Source organism: Trachurus trachurus, assembly GCF_905171665.1.
Source record: "Trachurus trachurus genome assembly, chromosome: 22".
Taxonomy (NCBI): domain Eukaryota; kingdom Metazoa; phylum Chordata; class Actinopteri; order Carangiformes; family Carangidae; genus Trachurus; species Trachurus trachurus.
Window position 1 is genome coordinate 10,291,343 of NC_139907.1, and position 20,480 is coordinate 10,311,822.

At 42.9% G+C, this 20,480-nt stretch overlaps 1 protein-coding gene across 2 annotated transcripts in view; it reads left to right on the top strand.

The window, feature by feature from the left end:
- The window catches only part of map4k5 (mitogen-activated protein kinase kinase kinase kinase 5), a 33,883-nt gene that overhangs the window by 11,793 nt on the left and 1,610 nt on the right, over positions 1 to 20,480 (top strand). Inside the window, exons 5-33 of one of the 2 annotated variants that reach the window (XM_083998273.1) lie at positions 911 to 975; positions 1,064 to 1,119; positions 1,214 to 1,261; positions 2,463 to 2,505; positions 2,615 to 2,687; positions 3,228 to 3,359; positions 3,609 to 3,671; positions 3,755 to 3,836; positions 4,879 to 4,995; positions 5,689 to 5,767; positions 6,519 to 6,587; positions 7,711 to 7,769; positions 7,913 to 7,980; positions 9,920 to 9,964; positions 10,053 to 10,095; positions 10,198 to 10,408; positions 10,635 to 10,720; positions 11,156 to 11,197; positions 11,466 to 11,550; positions 11,647 to 11,726; positions 12,726 to 12,786; positions 13,615 to 13,729; positions 14,036 to 14,094; positions 14,292 to 14,395; positions 14,562 to 14,739; positions 15,202 to 15,270; positions 15,371 to 15,463; positions 15,708 to 15,778; positions 17,735 to 17,790. In XM_083998273.1, coding sequence (XP_083854399.1) covers positions 911 to 975; positions 1,064 to 1,119; positions 1,214 to 1,261; positions 2,463 to 2,505; positions 2,615 to 2,687; positions 3,228 to 3,359; positions 3,609 to 3,671; positions 3,755 to 3,836; positions 4,879 to 4,995; positions 5,689 to 5,767; positions 6,519 to 6,587; positions 7,711 to 7,769; positions 7,913 to 7,980; positions 9,920 to 9,964; positions 10,053 to 10,095; positions 10,198 to 10,408; positions 10,635 to 10,720; positions 11,156 to 11,197; positions 11,466 to 11,550; positions 11,647 to 11,726; positions 12,726 to 12,786; positions 13,615 to 13,729; positions 14,036 to 14,094; positions 14,292 to 14,395; positions 14,562 to 14,739; positions 15,202 to 15,270; positions 15,371 to 15,463; positions 15,708 to 15,778; positions 17,735 to 17,790 — 2,352 coding nt within the window. The remainder of the gene's footprint in view (positions 1 to 910; positions 976 to 1,063; positions 1,120 to 1,213; positions 1,262 to 2,462; positions 2,506 to 2,614; positions 2,688 to 3,227; positions 3,360 to 3,608; positions 3,672 to 3,754; positions 3,837 to 4,878; positions 4,996 to 5,688; positions 5,768 to 6,518; positions 6,588 to 7,710; positions 7,770 to 7,912; positions 7,981 to 9,919; positions 9,965 to 10,052; positions 10,096 to 10,197; positions 10,409 to 10,634; positions 10,721 to 11,155; positions 11,198 to 11,465; positions 11,551 to 11,646; positions 11,727 to 12,725; positions 12,787 to 13,614; positions 13,730 to 14,035; positions 14,095 to 14,291; positions 14,396 to 14,561; positions 14,740 to 15,201; positions 15,271 to 15,370; positions 15,464 to 15,707; positions 15,779 to 17,734; positions 17,791 to 20,480) is intronic. The other variant, XM_083998274.1, reaches the window with a different exon arrangement.

Here is a 20,480-nt window from a genome sequence, read left to right on the forward strand (position 1 = left end):
TATGGAAGTCGCATGTTGCTGTCAAAAAGGATTTTAACGAGCCAGCGGCTGAAACTCACATGACGTATTTAATTACTTAGTCACACCTGTATGTGAAAGTATGACTCAGAGTCTTCAACTGGGCCGACCGGTGCTGACTGTGCCCCCTCAGCGCCAGGATGCAGCTCTCATGTTTTTAATGGAGCCTATGTTTTGTGGTCGGTATCTTGAGAGGAAGTCGCGCCGGTCTGCCCGCCACTGCCTCAGACTTCCAGCAGGTTTAATTGGAACATGAGCCTGTGATCTGTTTTCATATGCCTGCTTGTCTTCGAGAGACGCATGTCTTATCGCAGCAGGTATGTCATATATAGTCTGGCCGCACAAAGAACAAATGGGACTGTAAAGCCTTAATGAGCAATCCACCATGCATCAATTACTATAAAACCAGCTCCATTCTGCTGGAAGAACCGCAGCTTTTATTTGGGGGAAGTTCGAGTGTCCTAGCAGACCTGTTTCCTTCACCTAAAATCATTTCCACATCCAAGCCAAAAGATGTGAAAAGTAGCACACTTGTGATCGGGAATGTGAGGCAGTATCGTCACCTCGGCTCGGCCAACTGTCACAGCTGTAATCATGGCATGTTATCGTGGTTGCGCCAGTTTTATTTTTAGCTTTTTTTCAGAGGGTCGACATGGGTTTTGTGCCCACTACACTCTTGTTTATTGACACGTGGTTGGAAGTTTAGTATTTCTGAGTAAAGTTATTTCAGGTAGGCTGGATGATTTGTACAGCTCACGTTGTTTCAGTAAGAAGCCTCTGACTGACACACCTTTGCGCTATCAAAATATCTCGCTACTTAGCCGTATAAATCTGTCAAGCAAACTGGCAAAGCAGCGGCTCCTAACATAATAATTTTCTCTGCTTTCCTCAGTCGAGAGAAGCTTTGGATATGTATGGAGTACTGCGGTGGAGGATCTCTGCAGGACATTTATCACGGTGCGTTTTATTTTATTCTAAGGTGCAATCATAAAATGGTGTTTAATACTGCACAGATGTAAAATCAATCTCCGCCTGCGTGTTACAGTAACAGGACCTCTGTCTGAGCTTCAGATAGCCTACGTCTGCAGAGAGACCATACAGGTAATCTGACTCTCTGAATAATATTTTAAATGAGCTTGCCAAAGTTTGTAATTACATTTCAGTTCTTACAGAATACATTTATTCTCTTTTACAGGGTTTGGGATATCTGCACATCAAGGCCAAGATGCACCGTGACATCAAGGTATCATACATTTTTGATTTTGTTTGTTTTTCCTTTTAACCTTGATTTTATCCAAGGCATGCCAGTTCCAGCGGGCCACACACAGGCACTTTGCTTCCTGCCTGCACACACTGATTATAGGGCTCATATTTTACATTTTTCCAGTGGTCTTTTTTTTAATATCCATAACAAGATATATTTGTGGTTTAAAGTACAAAAAAAAAACACTTTTCGATTCATAGTTTCACATCTCTCAGGCTTTTTCTCTGGAACTCTAGTTCTGGCCGACTGCTTTCTGAGTGATTGAATAAAAACTGCAGATTTCAAGGAAACACTCCAGAGAAACCAAATCCTGCAAGGTTTTAGCTGGTGCATCCAGGCGTGCGGGACTCAGGGCACGGCTAGAGCGGTTACTGCTTTGTTGTTGTGACATCACAAAGTAACAGAGGTCCTGACAGCTCATTTGACAGCATGACAGCTTGGTCTCTCGATAGAACTCCGACTTGCATTATAATAAAGAAAGAAAGGAAAAAACTGTAGATGTGCGACTGACAAAAAGGAGCAGCAGTGGCACGGCCTTGAAGCTATTAATGTCACTATAATGCATGCGCTACGTTAAAACAGTGCAGAGGCCTGGCGTCTGTCTGAATTAGCAGCGCTGCAGAGGTGTGAACTGAAGTCACAGGAAAGACGTAAAGCTGCGGATGTGCTCGCCTGCAATCACGTGAACAGTGGTGTTAACTTACTGCAGTTTTTGAGGTTGAGCCGCAGTCGCCCAGTTGCATGCACACACACATGCTGGAGCCTCAGTCTCATGTTATCGCAGAAGGTCAGGGCTGGACCTATTATCTTTACTCAGGCTCAACGGAGTGAGCACTTCCTGTTTCCTCTACTCTCACCGCAGGATGCCACCAGAGAGACTGTCAGTCACAGCCAACAGAAACACCGTCAGTGGGACTGTCAAAGAACTGCGCTGGTGTAACTTTACTGCAAGTCAGATCAGTAACAGGTCGGAGCAGTTAAGGTTTCTACCAGACCAGATGTTACTGGGAAAGCTTAGCACATAATTAGCTCTTTGTTATGAACCAGTTTTGCAACACATGAGTCCAGCACAGCATTCAGGCCTTAATCTTATGGTGCTTAAACCACTGTTATAGTATTATGAAGGTGTTATTTCTAACCTAAAAACCAAAAAATAAACTTTTCACATATATTTTTCCAGGGTGCCAACATACTTCTAACAGACAACGGAGATGTGAAGTTAGGTAAGTTGCTCTTTTTAGCGTCTTCATTCTCAAGGACTTGAACTCCTCAGTGTCTGTGAGTTGTATGCGGATTACATAATCTGAAAAGCCCTGTCAATCCCTGTTACAGCTGACTTTGGAGTTGCAGCCAAAATAACAGCCACCATTGCCAAAAGAAAGTCCTTCATTGGAACACCTTATTGGTGAGTGTGTCACCCTCATGATATAAGCCTGTAGGCCTTTAACAGGCTTTGAATAGATTCGGGAACCGTGCCTTTTCCTCTTGGAATTAGTCTAATTCAAAGAAGTATTGTGTAAATACTTTTTAATCAGATGCTATAAACATTTTCCTGTCATGTGTATGTGTCACCGTGTTGTGCGTGTTGTAAGTCTTGTTTTGTGGTGACATGAAACAACACTTACTAACACTGAGAGGGTTGCATCAGCTAAGAGGTTAAAGTTCAAATTCTCACAGCAGCTGAAGTGTTTTTGGGAGGGACACTGAACTAACCATCCCTAAAGGCTACTGTCCAGTGTGTTACCCTGACCTCTAACACACACACACACACACACACACACACTGTCAAAGGGCGAAAAGTAAACATTGTTTTCCCACAAAGATCAACAGAGAATCTCATTTTTAATATCAGTTTTGGTTTTCATTTCAAGGAGGACTTCCTAAAGCAACATTTTATTATTAATCATGAGGGTTATCATTGAATCCTTGTCTTGAATGTGTCCAGGATGGCCCCGGAAGTGGCGGCAGTGGAGAAGAACGGCGGCTACAACCAGCTGTGTGACATCTGGGCCGTTGGCATCACGTCCATAGAGCTGGCCGAGCTTCAGCCCCCAATGTTTGACCTGCACCCGATGAGGTATGTTTCACTTTCCTTCAGAAATGATCAGTCACAGCTTCCTCAAGTGATTCTTAGGCTGCTTCCTGCTTTTGTGTTCTTCTAATGTTTCATCGCGTCTTTTGATTACTTGAATGTTCATCCTGTTTCATTCAAAATACAGTTTATATATAGAAGGAGCTGCAGTCTGTTCCATTATCCCTTTCTGAGAATATTTCTCCTTCATTTTAAACCACCGGTTTAATGCTTGTTTCTTTGTTTTTCCCCCAGGGCCTTGTTTTTGATGTCAAAGAGTAGCTTCCAGCCTCCCAAACTAAAAGACAAAAACAAATGGTGAGAGTCCCAGAGTATTTACTGTGTCTCAGACAATATCAGTGATGGTCATTGGGTTAAAACAAAAGTATTTTGTCCCTCAGGTCCACTGCCTTCCATAACTTTGTCAAAGTGTCTCTGACCAAGAACCCAAAGAAGAGGCCGACTGCAGAAAAACTTCTATCGGTAATGCCTTGAATTCTTAATTTTAACCGACTTGGTAACACTTTATTTTAAGGGGTCCTTGTTCCTGTGTATCTACCTAATTAATTACAGTGTAATTACCTATGTAACTGTATGTAATAACATTAATCATCAATCAATCAATTTGTTTATTTCGGGCTAAGAAGAAATGCCAAAGTGGCCTCTCTCTTTGCACAAGCATTTCTTATTACAAGTGTAACAAGGACCTGTAAGTACACCAAAATACACTATGTATTTACAATGTAAGTACATGTTATTACATACGGTTACATAGGTAATTACACTGTAATTAATTAGGTAGATACACAGGAACAAGGACCCCTTAAAATAAAGTGTTACCACAGACTTAATTTAACAGAATTGTAGATTTATGAATAAACTTGTATTAAATGTTAGGAAATGTCATGTTGTCTCCTTTTTGCAGTTTATTCTTTTAGTCATTCGAAGAACTTTTGTGTTGAAGTTCATCATTTGCAAAGCAGAAGTTTGTATTCTGACCAAATCTAGCAGGATCTCATTCAGTCTGATGAGCTTCTGTGTGGTTTGGCTGGGTTTCCTGCTGTCTGGCTCGCAGTCAGACTCTGGCCTTGGACTGTTGCTCAGAGCTCGGCAACTACGTATTTAAGATTTTCATTTGTATCATAGTGTTAGTGCTTCAGTGTATACTTAACAGGAAGGGAAATAGATAGCACCTGTTTCTAGTCATCAGACTTTCAGTCAAACTTTAAATACAGTTCAACTCTTTTTTTTCTGTCTTCATGGAGTCTTAATTCTCACAGTTCTTGTCTCTTGAGGACAGTCCTGGCCTAGTAATTAATGCAGACAGTTTGAAATAGTCCAAAACAGTGAAACTAGGACTTTTATCTCTTTCCCCCGGGAGTTTGTGGATCTTCTAGCTTCATGGATCTTGTTTGTCAGATTAGGGATGTCGCACTGTGCTGATACACACTTTTATCGAGTTGTGCAGCAGTTTACGTTTACAATGACGTGTGATGTGATTGTGATCCTGTCTTGTGTCCTGCAGCATGTGTTTGTGGCCCAGACGGGTTTGACAAGGAGGCTCGCTGTCGACCTCCTAGATAAGATGAACAACCCAGACAACCACCAGCCTTTCAGTGAGGTGGACGATGATGACCTCGAGGTAACGTCTGATTCCATCTTATACATAAATTAATAAATAGAAATCCCTCTTTAGTTTGCTCACAGGAAAATGCTGCAAACAAACAAACACCATCAAATGTGACACCACTGCATCTTGTAGTGAAACACTGTCAGACTCCATATCAGCAGTGAATGTAAATATTCCTACACCATGTTTTTTCAGCAACATGGAAGTATAAAAAATAAAACAGAAAGGTGAGCTTAGCAGAAATTTCACTTCCCCTTCTTCTTGTTTCTCTGCATGGACATTATTATTCCAATGGGCCTCAACATGACATCTGTGTGGCAGCCAAAGAGGTGGTACCAGTGCCTTTTTAAAAGCCCATTGTGCTTTTCTCACCCTGACAGCAGTGGCACTGTCTTGGCCACGCTGAATGAAAAACACCCCCGAAGCCCATTGACTGCATGCAATGGAGCTCGTTGCAAACAAACAGCACACTGGGATGCATAATAATGTGGCGACGCATAAGACACAGCACAGAAAAGCAGCATCTAGTTTTCTACTGATTATTTCATGAGATTAACGTTTATAATTCTGGCAAATGACTAAAGGCGGCGTTGTAACATCTTGATGATATCCCCGCCGACTCTGCACTTGTCTTGTCAAGTGCCGCTCCAGCTGTTAAAAACCTATTTCCTTATCTCGCAATCTGTCTTTCACTCTTTGTTTCAGCCTCTGTCTGCAGTCAGACACACCATCCGCTCCACCAATAAACATGCCAGAGCTGAGAGGACACGCTCAGAGATAAACTGTAAGTGAACAAAAAAAAAAGCTCAAAACTCACATCACTGAGATCAACCACCCCCCCTCTTCCTCTTCCTCCTCCTCCTCCTCCTCCTCCTCCCATGAATCCGCTCTGTCACTGGTTGTTGTGTCAGTCAGCCTGGCTGTTTAGGTCGAGAGAGGTCCGACGGCTTGTCCGAGGGTCATCCCACTAATCCAGCAGCACTGGCTTTATTCCAGAAGCATGTGGTAGTGTGTTTAAAAATAGCTCCCGGGGATTCACAGTAGAGAAAATGGATGTAGTAGAGTTAATGATGCTTCTGTTCTGTGTGGCCTAAAGTAGCAAGTAACTGTCCCTCATCTTTTACTAAAAGAAATAATGTGACATTATGGCTTGTCTGAAGGGTCGCTGAAGTCTTCTGAGGAATTTTTAGTTTTCAGTCAAACACTGCCGGGACTGAATTTGGCAGAGGATCAAGCAGCATAATAGATTATTCAATTTCATATTATCTACGAACCCTTCAGGGAAGTTGTCGTTGTGTTTGTGCTGTCTTCAGTCGTCGTACAGAATTTGTCATTTCACCATTTTCATAGGTTGATGTAGTCTGGTGGCGAGTTGTGTCCTTCTCATGACGTGTTTGTAGCAACATACGTCGTCGTCGTACCCCGTCGTACCCTCCTTGTGCTTTGTTTGTTGCTGTGACGGTTTCTGTACCTCCTGTTTGGTTTTTCATCTATACTTCTCACAATCAACGTCTGACTTTCCCTCCTACATGAAGCAAACAATGGGACACACCAAGGAGGGCCGTCGAGTCCTAGCTTCACTGGGGGACACAGGGGGGACGCAGGTCAGTGACAGTGTAGTGAAGACAGTGTGTGTTTGTATAAACCCACCCCCCACCCCAGCTCACCCCTACGACTTCCTGAGGAGTAGGATAATGTTGTAGCAGACCACAGAACATTTTGTTTTGAGACTTAAGTGGCACTAATAAGGTGAGTTCCTGTGCATGGGTTGGGTACGTACTGTGGCTGTAGCTTTGAATAAAGTTGTGACATCCCTGTCCCTTGTCCCTTGTGTCGGTGTTTGAAATAAAAATCAAATTGTGGATGACTAATCAGAATCTAACAAGGAAGTTGAGTTTGACTGGTTCCTCTCACCTGATTCTATAGCCTCACCTTCTTCACTCTTTCATAGAGGGTTCATTTATTGTGTGTGTGCGTATGTACGTATGTGTGTGACTCACCTCCTTGGTGTTATCTGTGTTTTAAATAACTGTAGCTCCACATTATCAGCTCTTACCTCAAGCAGGAAAGCAGACTTGGAAAAAAAAAAAAAGGTCTGAATTCTTGAATACAAAGTTTCTTTTGTTAATGAGAAGCTGATTATGTGGGAGTATTTATTGGCAGTTTGGTTGATTTTCTTTCGCCTTCATAACTGCAGCAGAATCACACCGTGTTTATATTGGACACCACAGCCCGTCTCCTCTATGGGATCAACAGTTTGACAGAATGTGACCTCAAACCTAAACTAAGTGAAATCTTGCCCCCGTGATTTATTTGCTCTTCTGTCCGTCTTACCAATATTTCCCCCAACGTGAAGAGATCTGGTCAGTGTCAGTTGTAATTCGTGTTTGTCTTTGGGGGGGGGGCGGACTCTTCTTCCAGCTCCAGACCAAACATTCACATAACTCTCAGCTCAATAAGTCAGCGAAAGGGCCCTTGTGGTGTTTTGACAGGTATGTGTTGCAATGGAAGCGGGTTGATCTGCTCTCGGTTAATTCTCACACGTGATTATATGCTAAGAATGGACTGAGAGTGCTTTTCCAGGTTCCTGGTACTACTCCCAAGGCTTTTGTGTTGTCTTGAAGTGTTGGATACTGATGCCCTCTAGTGCCAAAGATTTGTGTGAGACGGTGCAGGGAGGAAAAAAGAAAAAAGAAAAAGGCTGAACACAATTTTTGTCATTCACAGTCGACAAGCTCCAGTTTGAACCACCACTGCGGAAGGAAACTGAGGCTCACTCTGAAATGGTGATAATCATTTGCACTTTAGTCAAAACCAGTATTCAAGTGCTACTTTCTGTTTCTGTTTGTCATCAGTTAAAGTAATAAACAAATAAATGAACGCTGTCATTATAAAAATTTCTATTTTGCGCATGTGTGTCTTTCCACAGGATGTGAGTAAAGATAATGACTTCCCTTCCCCCTGGAGTCCCTTTGCAGAGGGAGGAATAACAACCAGGTAATCCATGGAAACTGTTGTCATGGGAACTGCTCCCATTTACCCTCTGCTCTCACTCTCTCGCTCACTCTCTCTCTCTCCGTGTTTAACTTTCCCTCTTCACCTGGCTCATTTAGTGAGAGGGATGCGTCTCTGGAGATTCATCCACACACAGGAGACAAACCTGTGGTTAAAAATCTCCGTCTGTATTTATTCAACATTCAACATTTCAGGGAAACCCCAAAATTATTGATTAATAGTGTTGAGTGACACAGAGTGTAGTTTAAAGGGATAGTTCAACATTTTGGCAAATTGGCCCATTGCCATAATCCCTATAGTCATAGCAGTAGGTTTGTTACCTTTATTTGTCGGTGTACGCTATTTTTAGAATGGCGGAGCAGAGCCGTGAGCTGCTCAGAGCTATGCTATGGAGGCTCATGGGATTTCTTGGTTTCCCTCATCAAACTCATCAAACTCATCAAATACACAATCCAACAACTCCAAAACGCTCTGGTGGGCAAGTTGTGACCTGCACATTCACCACGCTATGAGATAATAACAGAACATTACGAGACAGAGTTGTTTTAGAGGTAAATTCATGCAAAACCGCTGATGAGGCAGTTTTTCTGCAAGCAGTCTCTGCATTTGCCTCGAAAACAGCTAAACTAACGTCTCGTAATGCTCCGTTATTATCTGATCTCTGCTCCGCCGTTCTAAAAATAGCTTGCGCCGACAATTAAAGGTAACAAACCTACTCCTAAAACTATAGGGATTATGGCAATGGGCCAATTTGCCAAAATGTTGAACTATCCCTTTAAGAAAGAAAGTTCTGCAAAGAAAAAGAAAGACCCATAACCTCACTGCATGTAATCTATAATCCTTTATTGACACTGATTGTAAACACAACGTTTTCTAATGGATGCTCCTCACTCTCTCTCTCACGTTAACCTGCTAACTCACTGGCTCTAACCTGTGTCTGTGCATGAACTCACTCTCCCACACCTGCAGTCTAAAAATGTCACTGTGGCTCTTTCTTGAGCTCCGTCTTGCTTGTCCATGTGCTTTGACCGTTTTTCTCCTTCCACCTCTTTCTGTCCCGCTTTCCGCTGTCGGCCTCTCTCTCTCTCGTCCCGCGCAGGAGCCTTCTCAAAAGCGTTGAGGATGAATTGTTCCAACGGTAACACTAACATTGTGTGTGCTGTAGTAGTAATATACACCACCACCACCATCCACCCTCATTACCCCTTAGCTTGCCTTGGTCACCACCATTTTTGCATTGAGGTTTTTCGCGCCCACAGTGGTCACAAATCACCGGCATCAACAGCGCTTCAGTCGCCACATGTAGCTGTAACTGTAGATCCAAACTGTGAATACGGCTGCATAACATGTGTCTGAGGTTCAATACAGGTGCAATATTCTCTCTGTTCTTATTTTTGCACCAATGTTTTTATCTTTTAAAGATATATTTATTTATTTATCCTATTTTATGGATATTTTAGATGTTTTTAATTATAAGGTTTTATTATATTTGAATGCACTTTGCAACCAGCCATTAGTCTTATTTATTTAGACATGCTGCTATGGATGGATTTTTGCCAAACAAAATTTCGTTATATTATTTCATCAGTACGATGATAATATAGGAATCTTGAATCTTGAATATTGACTCTTGAGGTAGGAAGGCAGGCAGGACAGTGTGATGCAGAGTTAAAGTGATGAACCCTGTCTTACTTTTTTTTCAAGCTAGTATCAATACCAACAGGAAGTGATGTGTTAGAAAGACGAAACATTTAATACAAGTACAGAGTTTCCATCCCATGATCACAGCAGTAGAGCAAATACACTTCTCTTCCTAGACTCATGATCTCTTTACCACTAAATTATCTTAACCACTAACATCCCATCTGACCTCTTTTGGGCTTTTACTTTCCACACTGATTACTTTGCTTGTTTCCTGCAGGGGACATATCGCCCATCTTGAAGATGCCTTTGAAGAAGTAGAGCTGTAAGTGATTTTGATTGATCAGAATTACATCATAAAAATAAATATCCATTGGTGTCTTTATATAAAGAAAAAAAATCCTCAATTTCAGGTCAACTCTGAAGCCAGGAGTTCCTCCTCCACTGCCTCCAAAGGTGAGACCCAGAGCTCTATAGAAAGATTAACTTTTGGCCTTTTGCAGTTAGATGCTGGATGTGTACGTCCTGCAGAGTTTTCACTCCCTCTCGTATTTTCAGCCACGATTAAACAGTTCGTCGGAGGAGATCGGCCTTAACGAAGAGAGGTCTCTGACAGTGCGGAGGTTCCCGAACTCGGAGAACGGACCGAACCAGGTGGCTCGCAGACAGAGCACACCGGAGCAGGGGAACAAGGTGGACCACTCGTCCCCAGATTTCCTCTCCGCCAGCGTCAGCAGCCCCGGCCTTTTGTCTCACGCCTCCGATCCTGGTGAGTCTCAGTTTTTCTTTCCCAACTTGAGTTTATTAACTTCACATGGAGTCGGTCCTCTTAAACAAAGCATGTCTCTAAATGAGCACTTGTTTTATGTTTACAAGCTCTCAGTAAATCTAAATGTAAAGGTAAGACAGCCTGGGTATATATCCTGTTCGTTGACAGTATGATTGATGGTTATGCTCCATGTGTAATTTTCCATCTGCCTGGTCTCCTGTGACAGATAATGATTCGGATGGCAGCGTGAATGGAGGCAGCCCCAAGCCGCCGCCCAACCAGCAGCACCGAAAAGAGAAAAAGGAATTCCCTGTGAGTTTAACGATATCACACACACACACACACACACATTTCATTTCGATATGGGTTTCAGTCAAGACCACCACGCTTCTCATTTTTATTTTCACTGGGTTTCAAGAATGCAAAAGTCATCCATATATTTTATGCTTGGAGAGTCTCCAACTAGGAGGCTAATCTTTCACACAAACCTCAAATATGATGGTTTCCCTCTGTGGGATCCACACACACTGATAATTAAAGAGTTGAAACTGGCATCATCTCATGTTTAATTGACTTTGACAGAACACACAGACAGTCTATATTGTTATATTGCTACTTGGGCGTATCATTGTTGAAGGTTGAGAGTAACGTAGGCAGCTATATTTAAAGCAATTGTTGTTGTGTGTCTGCGTCCTGCGTCTTCATTATCTTATGGTTTTTGTCTCCTCTCCTCTTCTCCTCTCTTAGAAACCAGCTATCAACGGCCTGCCACCCACTCCCAAAGTGCTGGTGAGTGAATCATCTGCATTGTCCCTTTTCAGTTCTCCACTCCTCCCCGCCGGCCTGGTTTCGCGAGCGCTGTCATTAAAATCTCTGTCAGAAACGCTGCTGTACATTCTGCAGATATTTGGGGTCCGTGGAGCTTTCTGCTCTGCGGTCGCCCTCTGATCTGCTCCAGCTCCAGCTCCAGCTCATTAAACCCTGGCTGACATTTTAGTGCTTCGCTGATCCGGAGTCTGTCTGCTCTGCTCTGAGCTGTGTTGCTTTGCGTTTGCAGATGGGAGCCTGTTTCTCTAAGGTGTTTGATGGCTGTCCGCTGAAGATCAACTGTGCCACGTCATGGATTCATCCAGACACCAAAGGTACAGCTTCATGCAATAAACACCATCAACAAACAGAAGAATCAACATGTCTTTTCAAAGCTAATGTGATTTTCTTTCTTTTTCTCTCTTTTCTAGATCAGTACCTAATCTTTGGAACAGAGGACGGCATCTATACGCTTAATCTTAATGAGCTGCATGAAGCCACAATGGAGCAGGTAACAGAGGATATGGGATGTATGTGTTGTTAGCTAAGCCCCGCCCCCTGTAATTACTGTTAACTGCATGTGCAGTTCGGTCATAAAAATGGCAGATTTTCCACTCAAACTTTTAGATTTTTTTATTTATATGTCTTTGAGTTCCCATCTCGAGCCAAGTTTACTGGTTGAGCTGTCACTAGGCTTCTTATAAAGTTAACTTTAGCTCCATGAGTTGGATGGAAACATTGTCTTCCAGCTGAGTCGTTTTAATGCAGTAATCTGGTTACACGCATCATATCATGCCAAAAGACAGACACAGGAGCTCCGTGTCCCAGGCAAAAAGTTGGCCGCATCAGCAGCTGATGATCCATGGCAATGAGCTGCCGTAACTAAATAAAGAAACAGTATTGTTTTTGTATTGGTGTCGACAGCTAGTAGTCTTAATGATATAAATGTGATAAGAAGTGTGAAGTGTAAAATCAGACAGTAATTTTGTTTTAACTTAACATTGTTTGGCTCTGTAGCAGTTTACTTGGAGTCAAAATGTTTTAGGATCAGGACTAAACAGCAGGTTTATCTAATGTAACCCAGTCTGGTAATGCTGCTGGAGATTAAACCTCCCAAAGTGTAGTAAAGAGCAGGAGAAAGCTGCTGGCATCTCCCTGTAATCTTGATTGATAGCAACCAGGACTGCACAACATTGTGAAAACATGATGTGCTCTTCTGCCTTGGAATTAATGTGTTGTTGCTACTAAAGCAAGAGTTTTATAATGTCTTTGGTTTTGGAAATGTTTGAAAAACAACCTCAAAACTATTTGGATCCAGGTAATGTGGAGAAACTCCTCGCAGGCCTGCTGCGCCTAGTTGCAGTTAAGATATAATTGGACAATTCAGGGGAGGGGTTCAGCGAACATTTAATTGACATTAATGTTCTCTCAGCCACCTTTACTCCCTCCATTGATAACTAATGTGCAGCTGTTTAGTGATTGCGCCGTCTTTGTGTAACTCCCCGTTTAGCTCTTCCCGAGGAAGTGCACATGGCTGTACGTTATCAACAACAACCTGATGTCTCTGTCTGGTAAGTGCTGGACCTATCAGAGCCTCTTGCTTCACTGGCCACTGTCATAACCTGCTGCTTCTTTGTCCTGTGTTATCTGACTGCCCCTGAGGGCAACACAGTCACCCCCATATCTGCAGCCCTGAAATATCTTGTTTCTTTTATTTGCCACCAGAAAGCTTCCGTAAGAACCGTGTAGCGCAGTGACTCAGGAGTGACGCACCTGACTTTTTACAGCCTGTTCCTCTCGTATTGATCTTTTTAAAACTGCAGCGTTTAGCAGCTGCAAAAGCAAAGCGTAGTTTGTTTCGTGTAACAGAATAACAGAACAGAAATGCTGTTTGTTGTTAGGAAACGCAGATCGTTTATCATTTGAAACCAAACTGTCTTCAGTTGGCCGCCGTGAGAACAGAAAGCTTTTCTCGGTTTAACAGACGAGAGGATGGGATTACAAAGTGTGAGGTCTACTTTCGGTTTTACCTTCAGCAGTTTGCCTCTTGGTATACTAAACCCCTGTTCTCTTCTCCTCTTCCCTTGGACACTGTCCATCCTCCTCTCGCCTGACTTGATTTGATATTCTACTAACTGGCTTCATCAGAAGGTAATCATGCTTCACATCATCATCACACTTTTCTTTTTTTTTCTTTTTTTTTTTACCTCTGTTCACATCTAACCTTTCTACATGTCAATGCTGCTTCATGGGATTCAGAATTTATTTAGAAAATGTAGAAATTATGTTCAAATAATCTGTCATCCGTCATATTTAAGATGAGTAGATTTTAACTCTTTGATTGCTAATCGCAACTCTTTGCTGTTTTTCATGAGTGAATATGCCGTTTCCTGCTTTAGGGAAAACCTTCCAGCTGTATTCCCACAATCTCATCGGGCTGTTTGAGCAGCTGAAGAAGCCCGGCCTGGCCGCTCAGTTCCAGACTCATCGCTTCCCAGACAAAATTTTACCCAGGTGAGATCAGCAGGTCTTTTTGCTCCGAGTCCTGTATCACATATAAACCTTTCTCTAACGGCTCTTCTTCAGCAACACTCGGTGCAGTCACCTCTGTGATGAGGCAGTAACTCTGCCTCTCTAACCTGAAGCACTCTGCTACACCTCCTGCCGTGCTGTGTTTTTGTTCCTCGCTTTCTGCCATCATGACAAATGTCCGCAGCGGTCGAGAAAAAGGAGAAGCGCTGGCCCAACTTCCCTCATTCTAGACGTCATCAGCTCTTTTAAGACTGCGGTCACGACAGCTTGACTGTTTTCTCTCCTCAGGAGGTTTGCCTTGACAACTAAGATCCCTGACACAAAGGGCTGTCACAAGTGCTGCATCGGTAAGTGACCTCTCCCCTGCCAGCTACTTAGTTTTATTTCCTCACCCTTCCATCATATTGTACACAAGAAACATCTCCTTGCATCCTTTTTTGTCACATAAACCGTCATGACTGATATAGACTCGTAGAGGACGTATGCAGCTCAGTCTAGCTGCACCTGTTGACACTCTTTTTTTCTTTTCCTGTTTGTCTCAAAGTGAGAAACCCGTACACCGGCCACAAGTACCTGTGTGGAGCGCTGCAGTCTGGCATTGTCCTGTTGCAGTGGTATGAACCCCTGCAGAGGTTCATGCTCATCAAGGTCAGCTCAATACTTTTTCTTGTACTAAACATTGTTTCTCCAATATGCATTTCTCTATTCTGTAAAAGAAGCTGCACATTTTCTCCAGCTTTACACCAGAAAATAAGAAAAAGAAAGAAAACACTGACAGTAACCTCTGTTTCCTCTCTCTCTCTTCCCATTGCAGCATTTTGACTTCCCCCTCCCCAGCCCACTCAAGGTGTTTGAGATGCTGGTGGTCCCAGAGCAGGAGTATCCTCTGGTGTGTGTGGCCGTCAGCCAGGCTACAGAGCCGGGCCAGGTGGTCCGCTTCGAGACCATCAACCTCAACTCCTGCTCCTCCTGGTTCACAGAGATGGGAACGAGTAGGTTAAACGTTTATATACGTATATATACAGTATATAGATGTAGAGATGAGTAGCCCCAGGGCCAACACAGCAGAATATATTTGTGCTGTGACAGAAACTAGTTCTTTATTTGACAGAGAGCCCGACAGCGTGCAGTTCATCATTTTTGTGGTTGTGTCAGTGATGGTGTGTGATACACATCATTGTCTTTGTCGGCTTTTGTGCAGTTTTTAACAAGCAGCCACAACATATTCAATCATAATTTCCTGTTTAGTCTCACTCTCTGAGACCTACAATACTGTGCTATTGCTTTGTATGCACTTGAGCTGCACCCAGAATCCTCCTTGTAGAAACAGATAAAGAGTGTCCAAGAATTTACTTTTTATCAAACCAGTACAGTTTGTACTATTAAGAATTACACTGTGTGTTGCCAGGGATGTTGGAGAAAAGGATTGTTACTGTAACCTTTTCTTTCCACAGATAACCAGCAGGTGGATGCGATCCATGTCACCCAGCTGGAGAGAGACACGGTGTTGGTGTGTCTGGACCGTACGTGGATCCTCTCCTAAATAATTTCTACCTGTACAAACTATTTTTTATGAGTTTGTTCATTTCAACAGGTTGTTGTTGTTGTTTTTTTATCCTGCAGAAAATTTGAAGATTGTTAATCTCCAGGGCAGACTGAAGTCTAACAAGAAGCTGGCGTCCGAGCTCAGCTTCGACTTCTGCATCGGGTCTGTTGGTAGGTTTTCACACAAGTCTCCACTCACTTCAGCATCTGTGTGAAGAAGAGAACAATTAGTGCTTTGTGTGATTTAGTGAGATAAATCTCAGAGTGAAAAGCCAACAGATCTACAGAAAGTCTTTCAGACATCCAGCAATGATACATATTTGATTTAGGAAAGGGAATTGCATTTTTCCAATCAATTTATTTATTTATTCATTTATTCTTTGTACTAACACGGCCTCTTCCCTCTCTGTAACAGTGTGCCTTCAGGACAGTGTGCTGGCTTTCTGGAAGCACGGCATGCAGGGAAAGAGCTTCAAGTCCAATGAGGTAAAACCAAAGCTTCTGGTTTAGTGAGAAAACTTCAACAACACATAGATTATTATTTTCAACAAAACTGATGTTAAAAGTTGTAAAAACATCTTTCTCCATTTATTGATGAATGCAGAGTAGAAACTTTAAAAACATTTTGTGTCACCTCCATGAAATTAAAGCGTCTTTGTTTTTCTCATGAACACACACCTTCGCCTGTGGGCAACAAAGACCCTGAGTGGCGGCGCGGCTACGTGCTGCAGGTGATCCGAGGAGATTAGCCCTCAGGTGGAGCCACACAAAGTGTCTTTGTGTCGGGCCATGGTAATGAATTTGTCCACCTTTTCACGCGGGGATCCCGTGTTCACCTGATCACGAGTCGCGCTCAGCAGCACAATAAAAGTTCAAGAGATCGTGGGGAGGTGAAGCATTCTGTTTTTATGAAAAGTGAGACGGCGGCCGGGCCCGGCCTTTTGAAAGCTCGCCGTGTCAGCCGTGGTCGCGCGGCGCTCGGATGAAACGGGGTCCGTTTGCGGCGTCTGCGCCTGACAGTTCTCCCATAGCAAGGATTTTTTTGAAATGTCAGTGGCCATGCAAAATTCATGCTCAATCATAAATGAAGCCGGTCACACAACGGGGAGCGGCACTAAATAATTCAGCCTTTGTCTCGTTATGATTCCTCTGAAAAGCGAAGGCATTCAAGGGGGCCGGCCTATTGATCCGTGCCCGCCGCGGTGGGTGCTCCCCTGAACACCCGAGACCTTGTTCTCATTTAGGCTTAAGCAGATCGGATCTCTCCCGAGGCCAAGGACTTACACCTAGCAGGTGTCACCTGCCGACTATCTCGCATCTGTCGACAAGTTTTCATGTCATGTCAACACATGGGGGTGTGTTTAGTTTTGAAGGGGCCCTTGTCTTTTTCACGGCGAAGTGTCGGGCTACATCTTGTGACCCGAGTGGAGCAGGTGAGCTCCAGGATTGTACATAGTGATACAGAGCCCCTGGAGACGGCACTCGGTTACCTACAGTCGGCTCAAAAACATGTGGACAGTCTGTTGTTAAAGGTCCAATACGTGATCCAAATGTAAACAGTCGTCCCAGCCACTGAAACCAAAACACAGCGGGGGAACTTTCAGACAATCATGGTCATTAATTAGCAAACGGAACTGGTTGGAAGTTCGAGAACAAATCAGATTTGATATTTATTCCATACTACAAATAATAATAATAATAAGCTACTGCATTCATGGAAAAACAAATCAAATATTGCAGTGACAGTTAAAAGGATCATCTTCCCATTTATCTTACTGCAGAATTGCATGATGTGTGTTTCAAAAACAGATGTAGATGCCACCGATAACAAAACAGACGTCTTCCAGATATGTACTATTAAAGTGTAATAATAGGAGCAATAACACAGGCCACTCTGCAACAAGGAAATAAGATTGTCTGCGACCCATCACACATCCTGCATGGCAAGTATGAGCTGCCGTGACCGTCTGGTAGAAGGTTTAGAGTTCCTCACTGCAGACTGAACAGATTCAAAAACTCGTTTGTTCTCGTGTCAATCAAGCTATTAAATTAGGTCAGATAAGACCAGAGCTCAGGTGACTTGCGTTTGCTCGTTCTGTATAGGTTAGTAATTTTCCTACTACAGTTTTAGCACTTTTTAGTTGGTGCTATTTATTCATTTTTCAATGCACCATGTTTTTTTGCACTCTCCGGCACTTTGTGTGATATGGATGGATGTGCATATCTATTGTACGTGATCGTGTGTAATTGTATGTACTGTGTTACTTGGGCAGCATGGGCGAATGGCCCAGAACAATCTTAATCTTAATCTTAACGTACTGTTTATGCTTTTCAATGCCCTTTTCAGCACCTACTTCAATAATTGACATATTGGAAAAAAAAAAAAAAAAGCATGTTATCAAAAAACAGTCGCTCACAGCAGTTGTGTTTTCTCACTCGTAGGTGACTCAGGAGATTTGTGATCCAAGCAGAGTCTTCCGTCTCCTGGGGTCTGACAGGTGGGTACAGTGACGATTTACACCAGTGCACAGTCTGAGTGGAGGAGCATCTGCCACACAAATAAAAACATAAACATATTGCACCTTATGTAAGAAGCCGAGGAAGAAAATGACAACAACCAAAAACAGATCACTTTTCTTGTTTATCACTGTTTATACGGACAATTTATCAGCCCCACTATTTCCACAAAATCTCACCCTGGTGCTTAGGACCGTCCTCCGTCCCTCAGGTGTTTATAGTTTCCGATGACCTAGAAACCAGTAAACAACATCTTCACCTCCTGCTGCGTCCGACAACATCTCTCGCTGTGCTGGTGCCTCCACTCCGACCTGCAGCTGCATGTTTTAATCTCCTCACTCTGTTTTCACCTTTTCCCCATGCCAATCTGTTTCTGTCCCTGGATCATCTGACCTCTACCGACTGTCCCTGAACGCACCCGTGACATTAACCTTGAATACCCTCTCTCTTTGATTCTTGCTGCCTCAGTAGATCTGGTGGCAGCGGCATGAAGGCAGAACAAAGTGCTTTGTAGCGTGTCATTCCTCACACACTTCACTTTGCTGTCAAGTTGTACTTTAAGATACGATTATATTAGTTATGGACTCATCTGTTTACTGTGTAATTAATTTTTTTTTTAGATTTACCAATTGTTGTCGATTTTCAAGACAAGTTTAGAGCCTGTTTATTTTTTTCACAGTTTAAAACTCTTGGTTAGTCCAATAATCGTTGTGTTTTGAAATGTCGGAAAAGACTAATTCTGATTTATTTTTTGTTTTTTTTAATAAAACCCAAAGTTGGTGAGTTAATGAATATGCAAGATTAAGAAAGAAGCAGGATATCATATTGGAGAACCTGAATCAATCAAAAATCTGATTAATCGACTGATTGTTACAGTGTGATTCGTAAGATCACCAGCAAAGAAATAGTTGGACATAATGAAGTAAAAGTGCAGTTAAGGCATTTCAGCTTCTGCATGGACCGACACAGGTCTGCAAGTTACAATTAGTCTGTGAAATGTTGAAATGTAGTGAAACAAATGTTCATTGTGATTCACCAGAACCAAAAGTGAAGTGTTCATGTAGCCTGTTTTGATCTAACAGGTGAAAACCATATAATAGTCATTTCATTTCATTTCTATTTATTCCATTCATGATTTATATACTTCACACGGTTGCACATATTTACATGGTGTACACATAGCCACCCTAAATGAAAAGGAGCAAGATGAAGAAAAACGTATAGTTCCTGCCCATTTGTGTAGTTATAATTGCAGTGGCTTAATATCAACACCAATGTCATACACTATTTCAAAAAATTAAAGATGATAATAATATGAATCACACACATGTATAAAGATATAAAATAAAGAGAAACAGTAAAATCCTCACATTTGAGAATTAAAAATAATGTTTGTCATATGCACTGGAAAGTTAACATGATTTATAAACATAGCTGAGCGTTAATCTAATCAACCAATCATCTGAGCTCTAAGTTGTGATGCTGCCATGACGATGATGTTTCAGCTGCACACACAGCGGGATGTGATTTACCACACACACACACACACACACACACACACACACACACACACACACACACACACACAGAGTGAGCATGCCCAGTTGAGGCGACTCTCCCAACCGGTGACTCCTGATGGAGCGGCTCCACCTCTCTCTCTCTCTCTGTGCCCAGCCCCCCTCTCCCATGTTTTATTCACCGCTGCCCAGACACTGCCAGCCTGGTTTGAGTGTCTCCTCTGTAATTTCATCTGATGGAACAGACAGTATGGACTGTAGCTTCCCTGCTCACCTGTCACAGCCACGGGACGGGCGCCATCCGAAGATGCGCCCGCTGCCGCCGCCTCCTCCGAACGAGCCGTCCTCCGACTGTCGCTTAACGTGCGGTGTAACATGCACGGCTCTGTCACCAGCAATGTCCTCGGATCGGACTGATACCGTTAACATGATGCTACGAGTCTTGTCGTTGTCATTGCAGTTAAATTATTAGCAAGTTTCCTATCAATCACCCCGGCGATAAGCCACACGTCGTCGCTGCTGGAGGCAGAAGTTAACCGACTGACTGCGTGCGTCTTTATTTCCCAATATTATGTCACAGCGTTTGTCCTGGAGAAGAGAGATTTGTAGCTGTGTCGTGCAGCCATTCAAATCTCTGAAGCTTCCAAACTACAAAACACACACAGCTCACATTATTTAACATGAAACAAAAAGAGCAACTTGTGTTTTTGTCCAAGGCAGCAACTGCTCTCCGGCTTCTCTACAAAGTCACATCACAAAACTTGGCAAAAAATAGGAAATGTCTTAGACCCCATTTAGACCTGACATTAACATGCGTTTTCAGTGATTGGATTTCTTGGTTTCCCTCATCAAACTCATCAAATACACAATCCAACAACTCCAAAACGTTCTGGTGGACAAGTTGTGACCTGCACATTCACCACGCTATGAGATAATAACACAACGTTACCAGACAGAGTTGTTTTCGAGGCAAATGCAGAGACTGCTTGCCGAAAAACTGCCCTCGCAGTGGAAACGCACATCAGAGGTTTTGCATGAATTTACCTCTAAAACAACTCTGTCTGGTAATGTTCTGTTATTATCTCATAGCGTGGTGAATGTGCAGGTCACAACTTGTCCACCAGAGCGTTTTGGAGTTGTTGGATTGTGTATTT